This window comes from Ascaphus truei, unplaced genomic scaffold, assembly GCF_040206685.1.
Source record: "Ascaphus truei isolate aAscTru1 unplaced genomic scaffold, aAscTru1.hap1 HAP1_SCAFFOLD_330, whole genome shotgun sequence".
Classification (NCBI taxonomy): Eukaryota; Metazoa; Chordata; class Amphibia; order Anura; family Ascaphidae; genus Ascaphus; species Ascaphus truei.
In genome coordinates, this window is record NW_027456290.1 from 172,501 (window position 1) to 200,497 (window position 27,997).

The 27,997-nt window shown below is 50.5% G+C and overlaps 1 protein-coding gene across 2 annotated transcripts in view; it reads left to right on the forward strand.

Annotated features, from left to right (window-relative positions):
* The window catches only part of ASB10 (ankyrin repeat and SOCS box containing 10), a 61,778-nt gene that overhangs the window by 625 nt on the left and 33,156 nt on the right, over positions 1–27,997 (forward strand). The window contains exons 1-3 of one of the 2 annotated variants that reach the window (XM_075583508.1): positions 1–3,009; positions 23,182–23,449; positions 26,502–27,006. The exon at positions 1–3,009 is cut by the window's left edge and continues 625 nt beyond it. In XM_075583508.1, the coding sequence (XP_075439623.1) occupies positions 2,703–3,009; positions 23,182–23,449; positions 26,502–27,006 (1,080 nt within the window). In that variant the 5' untranslated portion in view covers positions 1–2,702. Of the gene's footprint in view, positions 3,010–22,028; positions 22,540–23,181; positions 23,450–26,501; positions 27,007–27,997 lie in introns of those variants that run through there. The other variant, XM_075583510.1, reaches the window with a different exon arrangement.

Here is a 27,997-nt window from a genome sequence, read left to right on the forward strand (position 1 = left end):
GTGAGTGACACACGGGGGAGAGAGGTGACAGTGAGTGACACACAGGGAGAGAGGTGACTGTGAGTGACACACAGGGAGAGAGGTGACAGTGAGTGACACACAGGGGGAGAGAGGTGACAGTGAGTGACACACAGGGGGAGAGAGGTGACCGTGAGTGACACACAGGGGGAGAGAGGTGACAGTGAGTGACACACAGGGGGAGAGAGGTGACAGTGAGTGACACACAGGGGGAGAGAGGTGACAGTGAGTGACACACAGGGACAGAGGTGACAGTGAGTGACACACAGGGGGAGGGAGGTGACAGTGAGTGACACACAGGGGGAGAGGTGACAGTGAGTGACACACAGGGAGAGAGGTGACAGTGAGTGACACACAGGGGAGAGAGGTGACAGTGAGTGACACAGGGAGAGGTGATAGTGAGTGACGCACGGGGAGAGAGGTACCAGAGAGTGACACACAGGGGGAGAAAGGTGACAGTGAGTGACACACGGGGAGAGAGGTACCAGAGAGTGACACACAGGGGGAGAGAGGTGACAGTGAGTGACACACAGGGGGAGGAGAGGTGACAGTGAGTGACACACAGGGGGAGAGAGGTGACAGTGAGGGACACACAGGGGGAGAGAGGTGACAGTGAGTGACACAGGAAGGTGACAGTGAGTGGCACACGGGGAGATAGTCCCCGAGTCCCCGACAGACAGTGAGTGACACACAGGGGGAGAGAGGTGACAGTGAGTGACACACAAGGAGAGAGGTGACGGTGAGTGACACACAGGGGGACAGAGGTGACAGTGAGTGACACACAGGGGGAGGGAGGTGACAGTGAGTGACACACAGGGGGAGAGAGGTGACAGTGAGTGACACACAGGGAGAGAGGTGACAGTGAGTAGCACACAGGGAGAGGTGACAGTGAGTGACACACAGGGGGATAGAGGTGACAGTGAGTGACACACAGGGAGAGAGGTGACAGTGAGTGACACACAGGGAGGAGAAGTGACAGTGAGTGACACACAGGGGGAGAGAGTTGACGGTGAGTGACAGTGAGTGACACATGGGGGAGAGAGGTGACAGTGAGTGACACACAGGGGGAGAGAGGTGACAGTGAGTGACACACAGGGAGGAGAAGTGACAGTGAGTGACACACAGGGGGAGAGAGTTGACGGTGAGTGACACACGGGGGAGAGAGGTGACAGTGAGTGACACACAGGGAGAGAGGTGACTGTGAGTGACACACAGGGAGAGAGGTGACAGTGAGTGACACACAGGGGGAGAGAGGTGACAGTGAGTGACACACAGGGGGAGAGAGGTGACCGTGAGTGACACACAGGGGGAGAGAGGTGACAGTGAGTGACACACAGGGGGAGAGAGGTGACAGTGAGTGACACACAGGGGGAGAGAGGTGACAGTGAGTGACACACAGGGACAGAGGTGACAGTGAGTGACACACAGGGGGAGGGAGGTGACAGTGAGTGACACACAGGGGGAGAGGTGACAGTGAGTGACACACAGGGAGAGAGGTGACAGTGAGTGACACACAGGGGAGAGAGGTGACAGTGAGTGACACAGGGAGAGGTGATAGTGAGTGACGCACGGGGAGAGAGGTACCAGAGAGTGACACACAGGGGGAGAAAGGTGACAGTGAGTGACACACGGGGAGAGAGGTACCAGAGAGTGACACACAGGGGGAGAGAGGTGACAGTGAGTGACACACAGGGGGAGGAGAGGTGACAGTGAGTGACACACAGGGGGAGAGAGGTGACAGTGAGGGACACACAGGGGGAGAGAGGTGACAGTGAGTGACACAGGAAGGTGACAGTGAGTGGCACACGGGGAGATAGTCCCCGAGTCCCCGACAGACAGTGAGTGACACACAGGGGGAGAGAGGTGACAGTGAGTGACACACAAGGAGAGAGGTGACGGTGAGTGACACACAGGGGGACAGAGGTGACAGTGAGTGACACACAGGGGGAGGGAGGTGACAGTGAGTGACACACAGGGGGAGAGAGGTGACAGTGAGTGACACACAGGGAGAGAGGTGACAGTGAGTGACACACAGGGGAGAGAGGTGACAGTGAGTGACACAGGGAGAGGTGATAGTGAGTGACACACGGGGAGAGAGGTACCAGAGAGTGACACACAGGGGGAGAGAGGTACCAGAGAGTGACACACAGGGGGAGAGAGGTGACAGTGAGTGACACACAGGGGGAGAGAGGTGACAGTGAGTGACACACAGGGGGAGAGAGGTGACAGTGAGTGACACACAGGGAGAGAGGTGACAGTGAGTGACACACAGGGGGAGAGAGGTGACAGTGAGTGGCACAGGGGGAGAGAGGTGACAGTGAGTGACACACAGAAGGAGAGGTGACAGTGAGTGGCACACAGGGGGAGAGAGGTGACAGTGAGTGACAAACAGGGGGAGAGAAGTAACAGTGAATGACACAGGGAGAGGTGACAGTGAGTGACACACAGGGGGAGAGAGGTGACAGTGAATGACACACAGGGGGAGAGAGGTGACAGTGAGTGACACAGGGAGAGGTGACAGTGAGTGACACACAGGGGGAGGGAGGTGACAGTGAGTGACACACAGGGGGAGAGAGGTGACAGTGAGTGACACACAGGGGGAGAGAGGTGACAGTGAGTGACACACAGGGGGAGGGAGGTGACAGTGAGTGACACACGTGACCCAGGGCATACAGCTGTATAACATGTCAGCACTCAGCTTCCCCTTCTCATCCTGTGCTCTGCGCTCTCTGCGTTTGGATGCGGAGCAGCAGGAGAGATGGGAGATCCGCAAGCGGCTGACCCGCAGAGCACCAAGACCTACACCCCAAGTGTTGATCTCTGCATCTCTTCCACACCGGCCCCCACTGCTCTGCACAGACCCCCTCATACACTGTGCTGTGTTCTGCGGGGATGTGATTTCTCTGCAGAGCTATGTGACTGCGCAGCGCTTTGCAAACCTGCTCATCCCCACCCGGAACCACGAGCTGACCTGGAGCAGCCAACAGAACGGTGAGTGTGTGCAGATGTGTGAGTGTAAGTAAGAACAGAGTGGTGAGTGTGCGCAGAGCTGAGTGAGAGGAGTGAGTGTGCACAGTGGTGTGAATGTGAGTGAGAGGAGTGAGTGTAAGTAAGAACAGAGCGGTGAGTGTGTACAGAGCTATGTGAGAGGAGTGAGTGTAAGAACAGAGCAGTGAGTGTGCGCAGAGCTGAGTGAGAGGAGTGTATGTGCGCTGAGGTGTGAGTGTGAGTGAGAGCAGTGAGTGTGCGTAGAGCTGTGCGAGGTTTGAGTGTAAGTAAGAACAGAGAGGTGTGTAGCCGATCAGTGTGTAGAAGTAACTATGTAACTATTACCTTAGTGGCTAGCCGCTAAGGTAATGAAGCTGTTTTTATTTTATTTTAATGACATATTATTGAAACAGGGGGTCTCCAGAGCTGAACCGCATTCATTTCAGGCCCCGGTGTGGGGTGCCGGTATCTCCGCCATGTTTAATTCCTCCGCATCACTGCCCACATGACCGGGAGACATAAACATGGCGTAGATACCAGCACCCCCCACAGGGGCCTGTATCTCGGGAAGAAGGGGGTCCCGGGGCTGAAAGTCATGCGGCTCAGCTCCGGAGACCCCCTGCTTCCATACTGTTATTAAAATGAAAGCCGCGTGATCTCCTCTGCGTGCGCACAGGGAGCGTGACGGATTCTGACTCTCAATGCCGGTCTCTTCAGGACTGACCGGTAGGATTCACACCCCGGGAGTCTCACTCAGACACAGGGACCCCCGCTGTGTTAATCCTGGTGGGCAATTAGTCCGGGCGCCGGGATTCCGCAAGCGGGCAGTTGTCAGGAAGTTGCCGTGTTATGTTTCCTGGCCGACTATGTGACCAACCCTCTGGCTGCATCTGTAGTGCTATTCGGTGCAGTGTATCCATAGCCACTGAAAGCTGACCCGACGTACGTTTCGCATCATAGCGTTATGCTCTGTAGTGCTATTCGGTGCAGTGTATCCATAGCCACTGAAAGCTGACCCGACGTACGTTTCGCATCATAGCGTTATGCTCTGTAGTGCTATTCGGTGCAGTGTATCCATAGCCACTGAAAGCTGACCCGACGTATGTTTCGCATCATAGCGTTATGCTCTGTAGTGCTATTCGGTGCAGTGTATCCATAGCCACTGAAAGCTGACCCGACGTACGTTTCGCATCATAGCGTTATGCTCTGTAGTGCTATTCGGTGCAGTGTATCCATAGCCACTGAAAGCTGACCCGACGTACATTTCGCATCATAGCGTTATGCTCTGTAGTGCTATTCGGTGCAGTGTATCCATAGTCACTGAAAGTTGACCCCACGTACGTTTCGCATCATAGCGTTATGCTCTGTAGTGCTATTCGGTGTAGTGTATCCATAGTCACTGAAAGTTGACCCCACGTACGTTTCGCATCATAGCGTTATGCTCTGTAGTGCTATTCGGTGCAGTGTATCCATAGCCACTGAAATCTGACCCGACGTACGTTTCGCATCATAGCGTTATGCTCTGTAGTGCTATTCGGTGCAGTGTATCCATAGCCACTGAAAGCTGACCCGACGTACGTTTCGCATCATAGCGTTATGCTCTGTAGTGCTATTCGGTGCAGTGTATCCATAGCCACTGAAAGCTGACCCGACGTACGTTTCAAATCATAGCGTTATGCTCTGTAGTGCTATTCGGTGCAGTGTATCCATAGCCACTGAAAGTTTACCCCACGTACATTTCGCATCATAGCGTTATGCTCTGTAGTGCTATTCGGTGCAGTGTATCCATAGCCACTGAAAGCTGACCCGACGTACGTTTCGCATCATAGCGTTATGCTCTGTAGTGCTATTCGGTGCAGTGTATCCATAGCCACTGAAAGCTGACCCGACGTACGTTTCAAATCATAGCGTTATGCTCTGTAGTGCTATTCGGTGCAGTGTATCCATAGCCACTGAAAGCTGACCCGACGTACATTTCGCATCATAGCGTTATGCTCTGTAGTGCTATTCGGTGCAGTGTATCCATAGCCACTGAAAGTTTACCCCACGTACGTTTCGCATCATAGCGTTATGCTCTGTAGTGCTATTCGGTGCAGTGTATCCATAGCCACTGAAAGCTGACCCGACGTACGTTTTGCATTATAGCGTTATGCTCTGTAGTGCTATTCGGTGTAGTGTATCCATAGCCACTGAAAGCTGACCCGACGTACGTTTCAAATCATAGCGTTATGCTCTGTAGTGCTATTCAGTGCAGTGTATCCATAGCCACTGAAAGTTTACCCCACGTACGTTTCGCATCATAGCGTTATGCTCTGTAGTGCTATTCGGTGCAGTGTATCCATAGCCACTGAAAGCTGACCCGACGTACATTTCGCATCATAGCGTTATGCTCTGTAGTGCTATTCGGTGCAGTGTATCCATAGCCACTGAAAGTTTACCCCACGTACGTTTCGCATCATAGCGTTATGCTCTGTAGTGCTATTCGGTGCAGTGTATCCATAGCCACTGAAAGCTGACCCGACGTACTTTTTGCATTATAGCGTTATGCTCTGTAGTGCTATTCGGTGCAGTGTATCCATAGTCACTGAAAGTTGACCCCACGTACGATTCGCATCATAGCGTTATGCTCTGTAGTGCTATTCGGTGCAGTGTATCCATAGCCACTGAAAGTTTACCCCACGTACGTTTCGCATCATAGCGTTATGCTCTGTAGTGCTATTCGGTGCAGTGTATCCATAGCCACTGAAAGTTGACCCGACGTACGTTTTGCATCATAGCGTTATGCTCTGTAGTGCTATTCGGTGCAGTGTATCCATAGCCACTGAAAGTTGACCCCACGTACGTTTCGCATCATAGTGTTATGCTCTGTAGTGCTATTCGGTGTAGTGTATCCATAGCCACTGAAAGTTGACACCACGTACGTTTCGCATCATAGCGTTATGTTCTGTAGTGCTATTCGGTGTAGTGTATCCATAGCCACTGAAAGTTGACACCACGTACGTTTTGCATCATAGCGTTATGTTCTGTAGTGCTATTCGGTGTAGTGTATCCATAGCCACTGAAAGTTGACCCGACGTACGTTTCAAATCATAGCGTTATGCTCTGTAGTGCTATTCGGTGCAGTGTATCCATAGCCACTGAAAGTTGACCCGACGTACTTTTTGCATTATAGCGTTATGCTCTGTAGTGCTATTCGGTGTAGTGTATCCATAGCCACTGAAAGTTGACCCGACGTACGTTTTGCATCATAGCGTTATGCTCTGTAGTGCTATTCGGTGTAGTGTATCCATAGCCACTGAAAGTTGACCCGACGTACGTTTTGCATCATAGCATTATGCTCTGTAGTTTAGCCAAAGCTTTTCTTGTGAAAGAATATCTACAAGGGAAAAAAACACAACAAAAGCAAAAGGAGAACATTAATGACCATGAAATGTAAACATCTAAAAAAAGTTTCTGGAACAACGATTATAGGGAATTTTAAATGTGGGGGTAGAGGCATCACGTGTAGTCATATATCTAATGGGGTTACTACATTTAAAGCTAAGTATTCCACAATAACTTATGACATTAAAAGTTTGATAAATTGTAACACAACTTATGCCGTATACCTTTTAGAATGTGAGTGCAGCCTACAGTATATAGGCAGGACCAAAAGGAGCCTGAAACTGCGCTTCTTGTAACCCCGTGGGAATATACTGTACTCAAAGGAGTGATGACCCGCGGTGTTTCAAAGCACAATAAAGACCCCAAAGGGCTAAAGATTATAGGGACAGAACATGTTTTAAACAGTGATTATGGTGGCGATAGAATAATGTTACTCACACAAAGGGAGACATACTGTCGCGGCCCCTTTTATTCTCCAACATCACCGCATTTTTCCGGGATTTTTTTACGAATGCCACGCACTTCACCGCGTTCATGCCGCATTCATAGCCGCGGTTGATGCGCGGATCATGCGTTTATTGAGAATGGTTCGGATTTAATAGGTTGCAATTCTTCGCGTGTCCACCAGATGGCAGATATTCATGAATTGTAATGCGCATGCGCTTCAGTAATGTGTCGGCTTGCAGGTGTTTTGTTTAAAAAAGATACCACAGTGGTCCATTGTAAATTGGCCTTGGGACTGAAGGAAGCGGTTACAATAATGTATCAATTTAGGCTTTTCATATTAAAGAAAGACAAACACCAGTTTCTGTTATTCTCCAAAGTCAGTCAGTCCCACCGCCATGAGTGTTCAAGTGCAGCCCGTGTTCCAAAAACCCGAAAGAACTTACGCGTATTTACAGTAATATGGGCCGCGATTAATATAACAGAGGATAAGATGGCAACAGTTGTTCAAATGTATCAGTATTTTATCGAAAACTATGACTTTTACAAATTTTCGCCAGCTCCTCATGTGTGGAAGTGTGCAGTAAGGGAAAGGTTATGTAGCGATCCATGTTTTTTTCGTATTGATCCCGATGTTATTGGAGGGTATTGGTGTGTATCACCGGGTTTTTCCCGTATCTATGATCATGCAGACGGCAAAAGGCGAAACCAACTAAGAAACGTCAGTCGCTGGCAAGCAATGCGCCAGCACCAGCACTGGCTTCCAATAATGGTCCCACCGTCAGTGACAACCCTTGCTGTCTGTCCCCGCCCGGATACCTGCAGCCTGAGCCGGATTTCGCGTACAGTTTTGAGCAAGTTTGCATGTACCTAAGCGATTTCCAGCCTCATCAGCTGACTACAGGTGTAGTAGTCCCGCTGTCAACTGTCAACGACGTGGATGATCAAGAATACGGCACCGGCAGTGGCCCGGCGCCAGCTGAATGGGAAATTCTATGGTGAGTAATGTTGCCGTATTTTATTCTGTTTTTTTTTATTTTGAAAATATCAATATTGGTGCGATTCAAAAGTCAAGCGATTCTCCTGTAAGCAATATCATTGGCTGAGCGGCTTCTACAGTACTGTACTGCAGATACTGAACTATTGGTGGAACGCTAGGCGCATGCGCATTGGAACCTTCTTGAAACGCATATGCGTGTCATCACATCTACAGTAGGCGCATGCGCATGTGAACAGGAGACGCCCCCCGAGAAAATTATTGGTGGGACTGGCTGGGAACGTCTTTAGGGGACTGACCATTACAGTAAAACTTTTATTTTTGTTTTTCCTCAGAAAAGATAACGGCAAATGGAGGGATTTCGATGGATAATATCGCTTTGTGTAACAATGCCTGCACATTGCTGAATCGGATTTAAAAAACACGTACCGGAGTCTACAGTTTAGTGGCCGTTGTTATTGATTAGGATAGAATATTGTAACTGAGAGCTCCATAGAAAACCTGAAACAGTATGCTGATGTTTTCAGACCGTATACAATACTTTTTTTATATATACTGTATAATAAACCCGAGAAAATAAAAAGTATGCATTTATTCTACATGTATTCCAGTACATATGTGTATTCTATACCCGTGCAGCATTTATTATTTTAATACTCTTGTGATGTACAGTACTGAACATGCCTACAGTATACAGTACAGTGTGCCTGGACAGTACTGTACATTTTAGAAACACTGTATTTTGTTACTTAATAAAAGGAGACAATGGAACAATTTAAACAAATCAACATTTTCTTTTATTGGTGGAGTAAGTACAAAAACATTTATTTACAAATACTGTACAATGTAAAAACATTTTAAGTGCACAGCAATTCAAAACATCAACAGGTTTACTGCTAGTTAAAACATTTATGTACAGAAAGTCAAAACATTTAAGGATAACCTTTGAAAACCGGGCCTGTTTGCGGCCCTCGGGGACTGGAATTGTGCAGGTCCTGTGTGTACAGTACTGTAAGTAAAAACATTTCTTTATTAATACAAGTTAAAACACGCAACATCTCCTTTATTTAAGTACAGAAAGTCAAAACATGTACAGCACAACAGTATGGTGTTATTAAAAATAATTCTTTATTCAGAAAATGTAAAAAACGCAACATCTCCTTTATTAAAGTACAGCAAGTCAAAACATTTGCAGTAGGATGGTGTATAGAACCGTCAGTCAGGCCTGCACAACTCCAGTCCTCGAGGGCCGCAAACAGGCCCGGTTTTCAGGTTAACCTTTGAAAACCGGGCCGGTTTGCGGCCCTCGGGGACTGGAACAAAACATTTACAAAAAATTAACAACAGTTGAACACTCACGCAAATGCGTACCCCACCAGATTGTCCTTCCAGGGCCGATGCCTTGTATGGCACAAAATGTCATTAATGGCGTCTCGAACGCTTTTCATTAAAGGATCTGTCATTGAAAAAAAGCGCTGCAATTCCTCCAGAATAGTCCTTCTTAAATTGTCAGGAAGAGCCTTAGCCTGTCGCTTTGGCCTTGGCGTGGAAACGGCTGTCGCAGCCGCCTTTCGCTTTTTCTGCATGACAGGCATGGCAGAGGCAAGTGGGTTCCTGCATCCGTAGAATCGGGGTTGATCCATGGAAGCAGATGGCACAATGCAGTATCTGGACAAGGGAAAGTTCAGATACAGATCAGCGAGTAGTGGGCTATGCAAAGTGTGTAAGCTTTTATGCATGGCGACGAGGTACAGGTGTTAAAAGTGGGCGTACTCTAATGTGAGTCATTAACGTATAAATACACCATCCATTTTGTGGATTCACTGCACATTGAATACACATCGACTAAACATCGAACACACATTCTTGTGTTTGTATTTCTTTCTACTCGCAGCAATGCCTGTTAAAAAGATTTCCAAGGATCTCAGCATGCGAATGAAGGAGATGTACACGAGCGGACACCGAATTGCTGCTATCCAACGCTGGTTAGCTACTTCTGGCCTCATTGTGCCATTAAACACCGTGAGCTATCATGCACACGGAAAAACTAGAGACCGCAAAAGGGCACCAACGGTAACTAACGCGTAAGTATATTTATATAACTACAGTATATAATACAGTATATCTATCATTGTTTATATTGCTGCATATTAATAGAACAATATATTGTGTAGATCTATCTAATTGTATAGTTATTTCGGTATATTTATATAACAGTATATACTGTATATTGTTTATATTGCTGCATATTAATAGAACAATATCTCACTGTATACTATTTTTACTGTAAATGATGTGCTGTGCTTGTGGCCTACTGCTCTGTAACTTACCGGATTGTTGTTTTTCTGTACATTGTAGGGAGACAACTCTTCTGGTCGACAAAATATGTGTAACGGGTATTCCCCCACCCAATCGCATATAGAGTGTATGTGAGGGGGAACCTATATGTTACCAGGTGTGGTGCGTTACCTGTTGGTTCACAGGAGGGCTGAGCTTCCGCCACGGGGAGCCTGGGGTACATACATATAACACAATCTCGTGGTGCAGCGCCTCCACCTGCGATGGCTCCCGCCAGAGGAGGAGTGGTTCCTCGCAGAACAAATATATATATCTCACTCAACACACTGTATGTAAAATAACCAATGACTTTACTGTTGCAATACGTATTCATGTATAACCGGTGTCCCCCTCTGGAGGAGACACTAACTACTGCGTCTCGCAGGACGCTCCCACCTACACCGCATACTACGTCAGGGATTCCGCCCGATCCGACGTCATCCTCCACACCACGTTGGGTGAATTCTAGCGTGGATAATATCACCTTAGTCTCAGGGTCTTTGGTGGCGTTCCGCGCCCAGAACCCACCACGCAGGGCTGCACGGCTTCAGCGCTGTGTCCCTGACTATCCAAATAGCTAATGGGGCAGTGTCCCTATCTAGGGCCTGTCCCTATAGCACCACAAGCTAAACAGTGGCTCAGGACCTAACTGGGACCTAGGGGGCTGCTGGCCTAATGCAGTGGGTCACTCACCCCTGCACTCACCTCCTTCCCCTAGTTTGTCCTGGTCCTGACTGACTGCGTAGCTGCAAACCCGCGAAATGTATCTTTTTCTTGCCTGCAGGGCAATACTTCAGCCCTATTGGCTCCCTGGCATCACGTGGGGCGCAGCTGAGGCTCATGGGACTTGTAGTCCCTTCCAAGAGCCTGTCCCTGGTAGGCTAGGGTTCGCGCGCTATCACTGCGCATGCGCAATGTCCCTGGCTGGCCACCGCACCAAGATCCGCACTGCGCATGCGCAAACATTTAGAAGCTGGCGGCGCCCTCGCCACCCTGCTTCGGGAGCGCCGGGAGCGTCCCCGGCAACCCCCGAGCAGGACTCTGACCGCCCCCACACTTCCGATCGGCCGAAGGAACCGCCATTGGGCTCGGCGGCACCCGCGATCGCCAGGAAGGTGAGGGGGAGCTTGGCAGGCAGGGGGAACCTGGCTGCATTATTGAGGAGAATGATGAGAAGAGTGCATTAAGGGTCAAATACACTCTGCAGCAAAATCACAATCTCACTGTATCCGAGACCAGCATGAAGAAGATGAGACGCAGAATTGGATGGAAATATGGACGTGTGAGGTTAGTACTGGACAGTACTGGAGGTAAAAGTGTTGTTTATGAAACTGTACTGTACCTCTAAAATTATTTATTCCTTGTCATTACAGAGCATACCCCATGATACGGGATGTTAACAAAATCAAGAGAGTGGTCCAGGCCCAGGCATGGATCGACAGTGGGGAGACTTTCCAGGATTGCATCTTCTCTGATGAGTCTACTGTTTCGCTGGAGAGATTTGCAAGCTTTGCATTCCACAAAAAAGGACGCATATCTATGAAGCTGCGTCCAAAACACCCAGTGAAGATGCATGTGTAGGGTGCCATCTCTAGGCGTGGACCAGGATGCATCGTCATCTTTGAAGGTACAGTAAAATGTATGTCACACGCTTTTGCCTTACGCTCTGTACTGTACTAGTGTGCAGCTTTTTGAGCACTTTTCTTTTCATGTTATAGGAATCATGAATAAAGCTTTCTTCCAAGACAAAATTGTGCCTGAGATTGTGGAATACATCACACGTGAGTTCCCGGATGGTCACCGTGTCTACCAGGACAACGATCCGAAGCACACCGCGTCAACAGCGCATATCCTGGAGCGCGGTATCAACTGGGTGAAGATGCCAGCGGAGTAAGTGCGGTAACCATATCTCATTTTTTCCCACTGTTTTTACTGTGTACTGTATCTCTTAAACTAATTGTCCCTTTTCTCCCCCTCCAATGACAGATCGCCAGACTTCAATCCTATCGAAATGGTCTGGCATCAGTTGAAGGACCATACCCGAAAAGTCGTGAAACCCTCCAAAAAGGATGAGTTGGCGCAAGGCATACTGAGTTTTTGGAACAATGTACTCACCGTGGAACGATGCAATAAATATATTGACCATATTGCGACTGTGTTGCCCATTGTGATCGCGCATAATGGGCAAGCATCAGGAAAGTAGTACTGTACTGTAGTATTGTAAGTACAGTATGTTACAGGTAAGTATGGCACAGATTTTTTCTTTCCTAGTAGTCAGAGTATACAGTAGTTCCAGTATAGACTAGTTTGATTATACAGTACACAATGCCATAATACTGTATGCACCTACTGTAACTGCTCAATTGTTTTCTTTCCAGAGAGAGCAGAACCAGCCATCTGGACACAAACTATTTAACAGTAGTCACAGTATACAGTAGTTCCAGTATAGACTAGTTTGACAGTACTACACAGCACACAATGCCATAATACAGTATGCACATAACTGCACTAATTTTTTGTTTTCTTGTCTTTTCAGAAAAAAAAGGATGGACTTGGGGAGAGGGGGGGTATCGTGTAAAGTCTGTGAACTGTTTGTATAGTTAAGTGTACAGTATCTAAACTGCAGTCATGATGTACACAAAACCTCTCCTCTCTCAATGAAATACAGGCAGTCCTCGGTTATCCGACACAATGCGTTACTCAAAATGGCGTTGGATAGCGAAACGGTGTAAAGCGAAAATTGTTTTCCCATAGGAACACTGTTTAAATGAAAGGTTCCGTTCCTGAAGGCATTTTTAATGCTAAAATACACAAAATATTTTACGCAGACAATAAAATATGCAGCACACACAAATTATATAGTGCATATACTGTATTATATATATAATATAACATAATATATAATATAATAATATATTATATAGTATAATATAGTATAATATATACACATAAACAACTTTGCAAAGCGTCTTAAGAGCATTGGATAAGCCGTTTTGGCGTTGTAAAAATGAACATAGGTATGCATTGCATAGCGTTGGATAAGCCATTCGTTGTAAAACGAAGCGTTGTAAAACGAGGACTGCCTGTACTGTACACAGAATGAGGAAGAAGATAAAGACGGAAAAAATTATATCACTATATATATATTATTATATATTATATATTATTAATTTATATTATTATCAATGTGCATTAATTATGATTATCCACCGGCCCTCAATTTCCATCTGACAGAAGAACTGCATTATGTATTATTCATGATTATTTTTATATTTGTTTTTGTTTGTTCCTGATAAAATAAAATAAATATTTATTTCCATTCATGATAATCATAATCATTGACAACAACCCCCCCCCACACCTATAGTACACCAAAGAAAAAGAAAGAACGACGAAACAACATGAATCAGTTAATGTTTTTTTTAACTCTCAATTCTCACAGTGCTGTGCAAATCAGATTTACATATCAAATTCGAGAAGGGATTTTCCAAAGCGTTACCGTAAACAAAGCCTCAAAGAGTTGGGGGGGGGGGTTGGGTGAGTCATGCGCAGTAATCAGCTAGCTCCCATCTCAAAGAGGATTACACGCAGGCGCAGTGAGGTGACGCTCGGCTAGGGACGGATTAAAAACACAATGGCAAGCTTCAGAAAATGAATGACTCTGTAGAGGTGTCTGTCGATAAGAGTTTCAAATCCTTGAGCGAGCCTTGTGTGGGGGAGGGGGGAAGGGGGGTACAGGGTACAGCTGCATGAAGGATTAGCTGTGCAGCAGTTCAAAGAAATGACATAATTTCAAAAGGCAGGTCATCATAATAATTTGATCCCTACACCCCCAAATACAGTACATAAAAAGCACACAAATCAACCATGTGCAGTCAAACGCACAGGGTCGCAGTCAAAAGCTACAACACAGATTGAATATCGTAATATCAAGATGGTTTTTGCAGGCTTGTGGAGAAAATAAAAAATTAGGAGAATTTTTTTTTTGGTCACTCACTCAAACAAGCAGTGGTGAAGTTACAGGCGCATGCGCAGTAATCATCAGCTAGCTCCCATCCCAAAGAGGATTACACGCAGGCGCATAGAGAGGTGATGCTCGGCTAGAGACGGATTAAAAACAAAATGGCAAGCGTTTTATATTTGTTTTTTTTGTTCCTGATAAAATAAAATAAATATTTATTTACATTCATGATAATCATAATCATTGACCACAAGCCCCCCCCCCCACACCAACAGTACACCAAAGAAAATGAAAGACTGACAAAACTACATGAATCAATTAATGGTTTTTTTTAACTCTCAATTCTCACAGTGCTGTGCAAATCAGATTTACATATAAAATTCGAGAAGGGATTTTCCAAAGTGTTACCGTAAACAAAGCCTCAAAGGGTTGGAGGGGGGGGGTGGGTGAGTCATGCGCAGTAATCAGCTAGCTCCCATCTCAAAGAGGATTACACGCAGGCACAGTGAGGTGACGCTCAGCTAGGGACGGATTAAAAACACAATGGCAAGCTTCAGAAAATGAATGGCTCTGTAGAGGTGTCTGTCGATAAGAGTTTCAAATCCTTGAGCGAGCCTTGTGTGTGTGCGTGGGGGAGGGGGGTACAGGGTACAGCTGCATGAAGGATTAGCTGTGCAGCAGTTCAAAGAAATGGCATCATTTCAAAAGGCAGGTCATCATAATAATTTGATCCCTACACCCCCAAATACAGTACATAAAAAACACACAAATCAACCATGTGCAGTCAAACGCACAGGGTCGCAAATGAGACATACAGCACTGCAAATACATGTATACAGTAAATATGCAAATTTACAATTACTGCGCGCGCACACGCAGACTGTGTACTGACATAGGTTGTACTGCTAAAGTATTAGACTTCCAATACAACAGCTCGCGAACGCCTCCCTGAGTTTTAAGACGGTATTGCAATATTGCAGACAGCGATAATAAAATGAGCGCTAAAATAACGCAATTCACTCCGGACCAAAAAAAAACGCATCTGCCCGCGATTATCAGAGCAGATCATTTATCCTAATGCGGCCGCCACTGTACTGGATACATGAGCTGGGTGCAATGTCGCCCAATGGCCTAAATGAAGACATACTGTAGATCTGGTAGCCTTTTTATAAATATGGTTTTAAAGTGTGTTTTAATCTTTTGATAGGGGGTCATTTTGTTATTTATACTTCTGTATAATGTGTTATTAGTATAAATGTAAACTCTTTAGCTGTTGGATCCAATATTATCAGTAATTTTAATTCTCAATATTAGTTTATAAGTAATTTTTCATTGTGAATAATCCAAAATTCTATATTTTTAAAGATTGCTCAATTTATTATTTTTTATTGATTTTAAAAGAGATTTATCATAATGCATATCCATTTGAATATTAATTTAATATAAACATAATAATTTATATTTTCTTATGTTGATTATAATTGTAGGAATATGGGGTGTAATACTCTTTACATTTATTCTTATCTTATATTTTAGTGCCATCTACTGGTCATTTGGATTCAGTACACTCTAGTTGTATACAACAGCTATTGAGGATAAATTGGGAATATGTACCTATTGGTTGATGGCTTTCAGAATTACCAATAAATAGATAGACCAGCAGCCTTGTAGATACAGAGCCCCTGACGAAGAGAAAGTGTTTCTCGAAACGCGTAGGGCTGTATCTACCAAGGCTGCTGAATTGTGAAACATAGCTGGAGGATCCTGAGTCTGTTCTGTCAGACTGCCGGAGACAGCATACCAGCCCCAAGCCCAACCCCCAGAGTGACGGCGCGAGGACACGAACGCGGTGACATCACGAGCGCACGTGACGCGGAAGCAGGAGTGGAACAACGCCCAACCTAGGAGGAGGGTGTCTGGGACTGAGGCTCTCTCCACGCAAGAGACGGGGACACTGAGGCTATCCCAGCCTATGCTGAAGTCGCGGATTAACCTCCCTAGATGTGCCTCTTATCTACTTACATCTTGTAAGTGTTTTTAACTGTGTTTTTTTTAGCATTAAAACTTTACATATTGCACTATGGGTTATGCACCCTTTTCTTCTTTTTATTCTCTGTAGTTGCCTTGGACCCGAGGGTTGGATCCATCTTGGTGGAGCTGCATTTCCCATCTGTGAATTGGACTGGACACTGACTGTTTCACATGGTATTTTTATGTGTTTTTAAATTTGTGACAGTACATTATTACTGTTATTGAGGGCAAGAGCGCTTGCTGATTTATCTAACCAAGAGTGATTAAGCTGATTGCAACAAAATAGAATTTTGGGACATCCGTTTACTACATCAGACTATGGTACTGTTCCACTTTATGTATCTGGCCAGGAAACCCTTTTGTCTGTAAGTGGGAATTATGGCACTTACAGCCCACTCAGGCTCTGCGTTTCTCCGCCCTATTGTACACAATCAGAGTGGTGAATCCTTTGATCAGTGGGGCTGTTGTAGACAAAGGGTCGCCCCCTTGAGCAATAACATAGAGCAGAACCAGTAACTTTCCCGGGCTTTTATACCAGCCTTGCAAAACAGTACATTCTTTAATGTCTACACATATTAAAATAATCCGTTCGGTTGGGCCGAGCGGTTTGAAACTTGCCAGACCCTCATGCCAGAGGGGACTCTCCATGGTGACCAAGTTTCAGCTCGCTGCGACCCACCGGACCGGAGTTACACAATTACAGTTTTAAACTCACATTTTCCAGAGGCTTTTTTCTGCCATGCAAGTCAATGGCAGAAACCCAACTTTGCAATTACCCTGACTCCGTTCTGTTGCTCCGAGAGAGTTGGTATTTGCCATGCAATCATGCCGGAACTATGACTACATGGTGACCTCTAGGTTGAACAGAACCGGAGTTATGGGATCCAGGTTTCTGCTCATTCTGACTTAGCCGTTTTTACTCGCGGCTTTTACCTCCGCCATTAGAGTCTATGATGCGACCCTTATAGCGAGCGCGACCCTTTACCGGGGTCATTGATTGTCGGACCCGGTCAGGGTTGAGTGAGGGGGTTCCTATGATCTAGGGGCAAAAGGAATTTTATTCCGGGGTGCCCTAGAACCAGAGTTTCTCACGCCAATTGACCCTGAACTTGACCGGGGAGTGATCAAAGCTCTCCAAGATAATGTGTCCACTTTTGCGGTCTGCGGTTTGGATGGCTGCCAACCCGTTCCTGGAGGTCTGAGTCGAGGAATCCCCATTGAAATGTATGGCTCCATTGACTTTCAATGGGGAACCGTCGCTCCTCCTCTCGGGCGCCACCTGCAGGTCTTCTACGAGAAAGGGCCCAAATCGCCGGAATCTCCATAGGATTATAAGGAGCTGCAATGGTGACCTATGGAGAGACTGCAAAATGGAGCCTGCAAAGGCGGGAAAAGGGAACAAAGGGCTATAATCACTAAACCAACATTAACCCTTTCCCTCCCAAATGGATCCCAGTGTGAGGGTTGGTGCAGACACTGGAATGGGGAAAACACATAGTCACAGGGGAAAACACATTTGGTGCTGAAGCAGGGGCATAAACACACTACTGGACCTCAGTCCAGTTAACCCCTCGCCTCCCAGGTGAGGGCAGGGGGTGGCCAAATGGGGTGCAACCCCTTTAATACCGGGCCAAACCCCCCCTTTCCACGACTCTCCTTCCTTCTCTCTCTCTCTCCCCCTTCTATCTGTTTCTCTCTCTCTCTCTGCCTCTCCTCCTCCCCCCACCCCCTCTTCCCATAGCTCACAAGGAAAGTTTGCAGCAGCTGACAGATCACCCTCTCCTCTCCCCCTACCCCTGTAGCTCACAAGCCAAGTTCTACTTCTCCCATCCCAAATGCCTACCTCAGGCAGCAGGAGCTCTATAGCAGCAGGCACAGGAAGTGCCCGGACTGCTAGAGTGCGCTCCTCGGAGGGAGGTGGAGGGAGGAGGGGAGTGGAGGGAGGAGGGGAGCCAGGGGCTGCAGTGAGTGTGGGCAGCCAGGCGGAACCCCTGGGACTTCTCGACGGAGCGCCAGGGTTCCGCGGATCCCTGGTCGAGAATCACTGCCCTAAGGACTGGGGGTGGGCACGCTCATCCTCGATGGGAGAGGCTCACAGCCCTACTGGTCTCTTCCTCTTCCAGACCAGGACTGACTAAATTTGGCTCTGCCTCCCATCAGGAACCAGAAGGGGCGGGGCTCATGGTCACACAGGCCATGAGTCACCACCACACTCCTGTCCATCGGAGAGGAGCATGAAGGGGGGTCAAAAGCCCATGGATTAACCTGTCACAGCCCAGAGGGGGAAAGACAGGTAGAATAGACATACCCTGTTACACTTATACAGTATTAGTCAAATTTGAGTGCTGTCTATTTTTTATATTTGATATAAGGTATTACCAATTTTGTGTGTGTGTGTATGGGGCATCATTGTGTGTCTGTGAGTGCCAGTTTGTGTGTGTGTGTGTGTGTCAATGTGTTAGTGAGTGAGTGAGTGTGTGTGTGTGAGTGTGTGTGAGTGTGTGTGTGTCAATGTGTTAGTGAGTGAGTGAGTGAGTGTGTGTGCGTGAGAGTGTGTGTGAGTGTGCTTGTGTGCGCATGTGGACAGTAAGATTTCATGGCTAAAATAGAAACATCATGAGGGGTCTAATTATAGAAACAGAGAGAGAGAGAAAGCAACACGCAGAGAGAGACAGCAACACAGAGAGGGGGAGAGAGGGAGAGCAACACGCAGAGAGAGACAGCAACACAGAGAGGGGGAGAGAGGGAGAGCAACACGCAGAGAGAGACAGAAACACAGAGAGGGGGAGAGAGAGGGTGAGCAACACGCAGAGAGAGACAGCAACACAGAGAGGGGGAGAGAGGGGGAGTAACACAGAGAGAGGGAGAGAGAGAGACAGTAACACAGAGAGAGACAGTAACACAGAGAGAGACAGTAACACAGAGAGAGGGAGAGAGAGACAGTAACAGAGAGAGGGAGAGAGAGACAGTAACAGAGAGAGGGAGAGAGAGACAGTAACAGAGAGAGGGAGAGAGAGACAGCAACACAGAAAGAGAGAGGGAGAGCAACACGCAGAGCAAGACAGCAACACAGAGAGGGAGAGAGACAGCAACACCGAGAGAGAGAGGGAGGGAGTAAAACAGAGAGGGAGGTACAGTAACACAGAGAGAGACAGTAACACAGAGAGGGAGGTACAGTAACATAGAGAGAGGGAGAGAGAGAGACAGTAACACAGAGAGAGACAGTAACACACAGAGAGACAGTAACACAGAGAGGGAGGTACAGTAACATAGAGAGAGGGAGAGAGAGAGACAGTAACACAGAGAGAGACAGTAACACAGAGAAAGACAGTAACACCGAGAGAGGGAGAGATAGACAGTAACAGAGAGAGGGAAAGAGAGACAGTAACAGAGAGAGGGAGAGAGAGACAGCAACACAGAAAGAGAGAGGGAGAGCAACACGCAGAGCGAGGCCGCAATACAGAGAGAGGGAGAGAGAGACAGCAACACCGAGAGAGGGAGTAACACAGAGAGGGAGGTACAGTAACATAGAGAGAGAGACAGTAACACACAGAGGGAGAGGGAGAGAGAGAGAGGGAGTAACACAGAGAGGGAGGTACAGTAACATAGAGAGAGAGACAGTAACACACAGAGGGAGAGGGAGAGAGAGAGAGACAGTAACACACAGAGGGAGAGGGAGAGAGAGAGAGGGAGTAACACAGAGAGGGAGGTACAGTAACATAGAGAGAGAGACAGTAACACACAGAGGGAGAGAGAGAGAGAGAGAGAGAGAATCAAAGTTGAAAATAGAAAGACAGAAATATAGAATGAGAATTACATAAAGAGACAGCCAGTGACAGAGGTAAAGCTGTGCAAGGACAGCTAGAGACAGGCAGTGACAGAGCGCTAGGGGCAGGCAGTGACAGAGCGCTAGGGGCAGGCAGTGACAGAGCGCTAGGGGCAGGCAGTGACAGAGCGCTAGGGGCCGGCAGTGACAGAGCGCTAGAGACAGACAGTGACAGAGCGCTCGGGGCAGGCAGGGACAGGGCGCTAGGGGCAGGCAGTGACAGAGCGCTAGGGGCAGGCAGTGACAGAGCGCTAGAGACAGGCAGTGACAGAGCGCTCGGGGCAGGCAGTGACAGAGCGCTAGGGGCAGGCAGTGACAGAGCGCTAGGGGCAGACAGGGACAGAGCGCTAGGGGCAGGCAGTGACCGAGCGCTAGGGGCAGGCAGTGACAGAGCGCTAGGGGCAGGCAGTGACAGAGCGCTAGGGGCAGGCAGTGACAGGGCGCTAGGGGCAGGCAGGGACAGAGCGCTAGGGGCAGGCAGTGACAGAGCGCTAGGGGCAGGCAGTGACAGAGCGCTAGGGGCAGGCAGTGACAGAGCGCTAGGGGCAGGCAGTGACAGAGCGCTAGGGGCAGGCAGTGACAGAGCGCTAGGGGCAGGCAGTGACAGGGCGCTAGGGGCAGGCAGTGACAGAGCGCTAGGGGCAGGCAGTGACAGAGCGCTAGGGGCAGACAGGGACAGAGCGCTAGGGGCAGGCAGTGACAGAGCGCTAGGGGCAGGCAGTGACAGAGCGCTAGGGGCAGGCAGTGACAGAGCGCTAGGGGCAGGCAGTGACAGAGCGCTAGGGGCAGGCAGTGACAGGGCGCTAGGGGCAGGCAGGGACAGAGCGCTAGGGGCAGGCAGTGACAGAGCGCTAGGGGCAGGCAGTGACAGAGCGCTAGGGGCAGGCAGTGACAGAGCGCTAGGGGCAGGCAGTGACAGAGCGCTAGGGGCAGGCAGTGACAGAGCGCTAGGGGCAGGCAGTGACAGAGCGCTAGGGGCAGGCAGTGACAGGGCGCTAGGGGCAGGCAGTGACAGAGCGCTAGGGGCGGGCAGTGACAGAGCGCTCGGGGCGGGCAGTGACAGAGCGCTCGGGGCGGGCAGTGACAGAGCGCTAGGGGCGGGCAGTGACAGAGCGCTAGGGGCAGGCAGTGACAGAGCGCTAGGGGCAGGCAGTGACAGAGCGCTAGGGGCAGGCAGTGACAGAGCGCTAGGGGCAGGCAGTGACAGAGCGCTAGGGGCAGGCAGTGACAGGGCGCTAGGGGCAGGCAGTGACAGAGCGCTAGGGGCAGGCAGTGACAGGGCGCTAGGGGCAGGCAGGGACAGAGCGCTAGGGGCAGGCAGGGACAGAGCGCTAGGGGCAGGCAGTGACAGGGCGCTAGGGGCAGGCAGTGACAGGGCGCTAGGGGCAGGCAGGGACAGAGCGCTAGGGGCAGGCAGGGACAGAGCGCTAGGGGCAGGCAGGGACAGAGCGCTAGGGGCAGGCAGTGACAGGGCGCTAGGGGCAGGCAGTGACAGGGCGCTAGGGGCAGGCAGTGACAGGGCGCTAGGGGCAGGCAGTGACAGAGCGCTCGGGGCAGGCAGTGACAGAGCGCTCGGGGCAGGCAGTGACAGAGCGCTAGGGGCAGGCAGTGACAGAGCACTAGGGGCAGGCAGGGACAGAGCGCTAGGGGCAGGCAGGGACAGAGCGCTAGGGGCAGGCAGGGACAGAGCGCTAGGGGCAGGCAGTGACAGAGCGCTAGGGGCAGGCAGTGACAGAGCGCTAGGGGCAGGCAGTGACAGAGCGCTAGGGGCAGGCAGTGACAGAGCGCTAGGGGCAGGCAGTGACAGAGCGCTAGGGGCAGGCAGTGACAGAGCGCTAGGGGCAGGCAGTGACAGAGCGCTAGGGGCAGGCAGTGACAGAGCGCTAGGGGCAGGCAGTGACAGAGCGCTAGGGGCAGGCAGTGACAGAGCGCTAGGGGCAGGCAGTGACAGAGCGCTAGGGGCAGGCAGTGACAGAGCGCTAGGGGCAGGCAGTGACAGAGCGCTAGGGGCAGGCAGTGACAGAGCGCTAGGGGCAGGCAGTGACAGAGCGCTAGGGGCAGGCAGTGACAGAGCGCTAGGGGCAGGCAGTGACAGGGCGCTAGGGGCAGGCAGTGACAGGGCGCTAGGGGCAGGCAGTGACAGAGCGCTAGGGGCAGGCAGTGACAGAGCGCTCGGGGCAGGCAGTGACAGAGCGCTCGGGGCAGGCAGTGACAGAGCGCTAGGGGCAGGCAGTGACAGAGCGCTAGGGGCAGGCAGTGACAGAGCGCTAGGGGCAGGCAGTGACAGAGCGCTCGGGGCAGGCAGTGACAGAGCGCTAGGGGCAGGCAGTGACAGAGCGCTAGGGGCAGGCAGTGACATGTCTCCTGCGGTGATTGTGACTCGGAAGGTGGAGGGGACAGCGCTGGAGTACTGGCTGTCACTTCTCTCCGGGGACATCGGGACGGTCACCGTGCTACTGGGAGACTCTGACCAGCTTGTTCATCCCAACTCTGTGTTTGATACGAGTGACGCGGAGGAGTGGAAGAATTATCGCCACAGCGCCACGTCCCTGCGTATGTCACCCTAACAACAAGCGTTCAGGGTGACCCCAAAACCGAGAGCTCGGGGTGAACCCAAAACTGAGAGGCCAGGGGGATGCCAAAACTGAGATCGGGGAGACCCCAAAACTGAGAGACCGGTGTAATACCAAAACAGATCGGGGTGACCCCAAAACTGAGATCGGGGTGACCCCAAAACTGAGAGACCGGTGTAATACCAAAACAGAGATCGGGGTGACCCCAAAACTGAGAGACCGGTGTAATACCAAAACAGAGATCGGGGTGACCCCAAAACTGAGAGACCGGTGTAATACCAAAACAGATCTGGGTGACCCCAAAACTGAGATCGGGGTGACCCCAAAACTGAGAGACCGGTGTAATACCAAAACAGAGATCGGGGTGACCCCAAAACTGAGAGACCGGTGTAATACCAAAACAGAGATCGGGGTGACCCCAAAACTGAGAGACCGGTGTAATACCAAAACAGAGATCGGGGTGACCCCAAAACTGAGAGACCGGTGTAATACCAAAACAGAGATCGGGGAGACCCCAAAACAGAGATCGGGGAGACCCCAAAACAGAGATCGGGGAGACCCCAAAACTGAGGTAAAGGGGGAAGTGACCTTAAACTGAATGAAGTCTGTCCTCTCTCCGCAGGGATCTGGTCCCTGACGTATGAGGAGGAGCTGACCTGCCCCCTGTATGTGACAGCGAGCCGGGGGTACTCTGACTGCCTGCAGCTACTTCTCAGGGAAGGGGCGGATGTGGATTTTGCCCCCGGGGGGGACAGCGCTCTGCACGGAGCCTGCGAGAATGCGCACACGGAGTGCGTGAGAATCCTGCTGAGCCACGGAGCTAATCCCAATGCAGATTCCCAAGAGGGGACCCTCCCCCTGCACCGCTGCAAGACCCCCCAGTCCTACCGGTGAGTCTGGAGTGACCCCCAAACCCACACATTGGGGACCCTCCCCCTGCACCGCTGCAAGACCCCCCAGTCCTACCGGTGAGTCAGGAGTGACCCCCAAACCCACACATTGGGGACCCTCCCCCTGCACCGCTGCAAGACCCCCCAGTCCTACCGGTGAGTCAGGAGTGACCCCCAAACCCACACATTGGGGACCCTCCCCCTGCACCGCTGCAAGACCCCCCAGTCCTACCGGTGAGTCAGGAGTGACCCCCAAACCCACACATTGGGGACCCTCCCCCTGCACCGCTGCAAGACCCCCCAGTCCTACCGGTGAGTCAGGAGTGACCCCCAAACCCACACATTGGGGACCCTCCCCCTGCACCGCTGCAAGACCCCCCAGTCCTACCGGTGAGTCAGGAGTGACCCCCAAACCCACACATTGGGGACCCTCCCCCTGCACCGCTGCAAGACCCCCCAGTCCTACCGGTGAGTCAGGAGTGACCCCCACACCCACACATTGGGGACCCTCCCCCTGCACCGCTGCAAGACCCCCCAGTCCTACCGGTGAGTCAGGAGTGACCCCCACACCCACACATTGGGGACCCTCCCCCTGCACCGCTGCAAGACCCCCCAGTCCTACCGGTGAGTCAGGAGTGACCCCCAAACCCACACATTGGGGACCCTCCCCCTGCACCGCTGCAAGACCCCCCAGTCCTACCGGTGAGTCAGGAGTGACCCCCAAACCCACACATTGGGGACCCTCCCCCTGCACCGCTGCAAGACCCCCCAGTCCTACCGGTGAGTCAGGAGTGACCCCCAAACCCACACATTGGGGACCCTCCCCCTGCACCGCTGCAAGACCCCCCAGTCCTACCGGTGAGTCAGGAGTGACCCCCAAACCCACACATTGGGGACCCTCCCCCTGCACCGCTGCAAGACCCCCCAGTCCTACCGGTGAGTCAGGAGTGACCCCCAAACCCACACATTGGGGACCCTCCCCCTGCACCGCTGCAAGACCCCCCAGTCCTACCGGTGAGTCAGGAGTGACCCCCAAACCCACACATTGGGGACCCTCCCCCTACACCGCTGCAAGACCCCCCAGTCCTACCGGTGAGTCAGGAGTGACCCCCAAACCCACACATTGGGGACCCTCCCCCTGCACCGCTGCAAGACCCCCCAGTCCTACCGGTGAGTCAGGAGTGACCCCCACACCCACACATTGGGGACCCTCCCCCTGCACCGCTGCAAGACCCCCCAGTCCTACCGGTGAGTCAGGAGTGACCCCCAAACCCACACATTGGGGACCCTCCCCCTGCACCGCTGCAAGACCCCCCAGTCCTACCGGTGAGTCAGGAGTGACCCCCAAACCCACACATTGGGGACCCTCCCCCTGCACCGCTGCAAGACCCCCCAGTCCTACCGGTGAGTCAGGAGTGACCCCCACACCCACACATTCCCCCCTTCTGTGTATGTATGTGTATCTTTATTTACATTGCGCCACTAATGTACATTTATTTATTTATTTATATTGCGCCATTAATGTACATATATTTATTTATTTATATTGCGCCATTAATGTACATTAATTTATTTATTTATTTATATTGCGCCACTAATGTACATTTATTTATTTATTTATATTGCGCCATTAATGTACATATATTTATTTATTTATTTATATTGCGCCATTAATGTACATTTATTTATTTATTTATTTATATTGCGTCATTAATGTACATTCATTTATTTATTTATTTATATTGCGCCATTAATGTACATTCATTTATTTATTTATTTATATTGCGCCATTAATGTACATTCATTTATTTATTTATTTATATTGCGCCATTAATGTACATTCATTTATTTATTTATATTGCGCCATTAATGTACATTCATTTATTTATTTATTTATATTGCGCCATTAATGTACATATATTTATTTATTTATTTATATTGCGCCATTAATGTACATATATTTATTTATTCATTTATATTGCGCCATTAATGTACATTCATTTATTTATTTATTTATATTGCGCCACTAATGTACATTTATTTATTTATTTATATTGCGCCATTAATGTACATATATTTATTTATTTATTTATATTGCGCCATTAATGTACATTTATTTATTTATATTGCGCCATTAATGTACATTCATTAATTTATTTATTTATTTATATTGCGCCATTAATGTACATATATTTATTTATTTATTTATATTGCGCCACTAATGTACATTTATTTATTTATTTATATTGCGCCATTAATGTACATTCATTTATTTATTTATTTATATTGCGCCATTAATGTACATTTATTTATTTATTTATTTATATTGCGCCATTAATGTACATTCATTTATTTATTTATTTATTTATATTGCGCCATTAATGTACATATATTTATTTATTTATATTGCGCCATTAATGTACATATATTTATTTATATTGCGCCATTAATGTACATAGCGCTGCGCAGCAGTAACACACGTGGCTTAACCATATAAATAACACAAATAATACAAATAACACATAATGGGAAGACGCGCTTCAGACATGAAAGAGACATTTAGGAATGCGTGTCCCTCACCCACATGCCCCTCACCCACGTGTCCCTCACCCACGTGCCCCTCACCCACATGCCCCTCACCCACGTGCCCCTCACCCACGTGTCCCTCACCCACGTACCCCTCACGCACGTGCCCCTCACCCACGTGTCCCTCACCCACGTGCCCCTGACCCACGTGTCCTTCACCCACGTGCCCCTCACCCACGTGCCCCTCACCCACGTGTCCCTCACCCACGTGCCCCTGACCCACGTGTCCCTCACCCACGTGCCCCTGACCCACGTGTCCCTCACCCACGTGCCCCTCACCCACGTGTCCCTCACCCACGTGCCCCTCACCCACGTGTCCCTCACCCACGTGTCCCTCACCCACGTGCCCCTGACCCACGTGCCCCTCACCCACGTGTCCCTCACCCACGTGTCTCTCACCCACGTGCCCCTCACCCACGTGCCCCTCACCCACGTGCCCCTCACCCACGTGCCCCTCTCTTGTTAGTTGTGCTGAGCTGCTCCTGCAGCACGGTGCCCATGTGAACACTCAGGCGGGGGATGATGAGGACACACCGCTGCATGTGGCTGCCTGCCACGGGCTGTGGGAGCACGTGGACCTTCTTCTGCACCACGGAGCCAGTGTGGACAAGAAGAATGCACAAGGAGAGACCCCGCTGTGCGTCGCCTGCAGCCACCCACAGACCCCGCAGGAACTGGACAGATACTACCGGGTGTGCCAGCGTCTCATAGAGAACAAGGCCAACATCCACGCCCGGGACCACGACCAGCAGACGCCGCTGCACCTGGCCTGTAAGAGCGTTAACCCCCAGACGGTGCAGCTGCTGCTGGAGCGCGGGGCGGAGGTGAACGCCATGAACTACAGCGCAAACACCGCCATGCAGAACGTCCTGCAGGTGGCCGTGTACAAGCTGCAGCACCAACCGGAGCTCATAGTGCGGGCGCTGCTCAACCACGGCGCCGTGCGCGTGTGGCCAGGGGCACTCATCAAGGTGACAGCAACAGGACAGGGGGACACGGGGACACGGGGCGCTGCTCAACCACGGCGCCGTGCGCGTGTGGCCAGGGGCACTCATCAAGGTGACAGCAACAGGACAGGGGGACACGGGGCGCTGCTCAACCACGGGGCCGTGCGCGTGTGGCCAGGGGCGCTCATTAAGGTGACAGCAACAGGACAGGGGGACAGGGGGACACGGGGCGCTGCTCAACCACGGCGCCGTGCGCGTGTGGCCAGGGGCACTCATTAAGGTGACAGCAACAGGACAGGGGGACACGGGGCGCTGCTCAACCACGGCGCCGTGCGGGTGTGGCCAGGGGCGCTCATCAAGGTGACAGCAACAGGACAGGGGGACACGGGGACACGGGGCGCTGCTCAACCACGGCGCCGTGCGCGTGTGGCCAGGGGCGCTCATCAAGGTGACAGCAACAGGACAGGGGGACACGGGGACACGGGGCGCTGCTCAACCACGGAGCCATGCGCGTGTGGCCAGGGGCACTCATCAAGGTGACAGCAACAGGACAGGGGGACACGGGGCGCTGCTCAACCACGGGGCCGTGCGCGTGTGGCCAGGGGCGCTCATTAAGGTGACAGCAACAGGACAGGGGGACAGGGGGACACGGGGCGCTGCTCAACCACGGCGCCGTGCGCGTGTGGCCAGGGGCGCTCATCAAGGTGACAGCAACAGGACAGGGGGACACGGGGCGCTGCTCAACCACGGCGCCGTGCGCGTGTGGCCAGGGGCGCTCATCAAGGTGACAGCAACAGGACAGGGGGACACGGGGACACGGGGCGCTGCTCAACCACGGCGCCGTGCGGGTGTGGCCAGGGGCGCTCATCAAGGTGACAGCAACAGGACAGGGGGACACGGGGACACGGGGCGCTGCTCAACCACGGCGCCGTGCGAGTGTGGCCAGGGGCGCTCATCAAGGTGACAGCAACAGGACAGGGGGACATGGGGATGGGGTACACGGGGCCGTGCAACA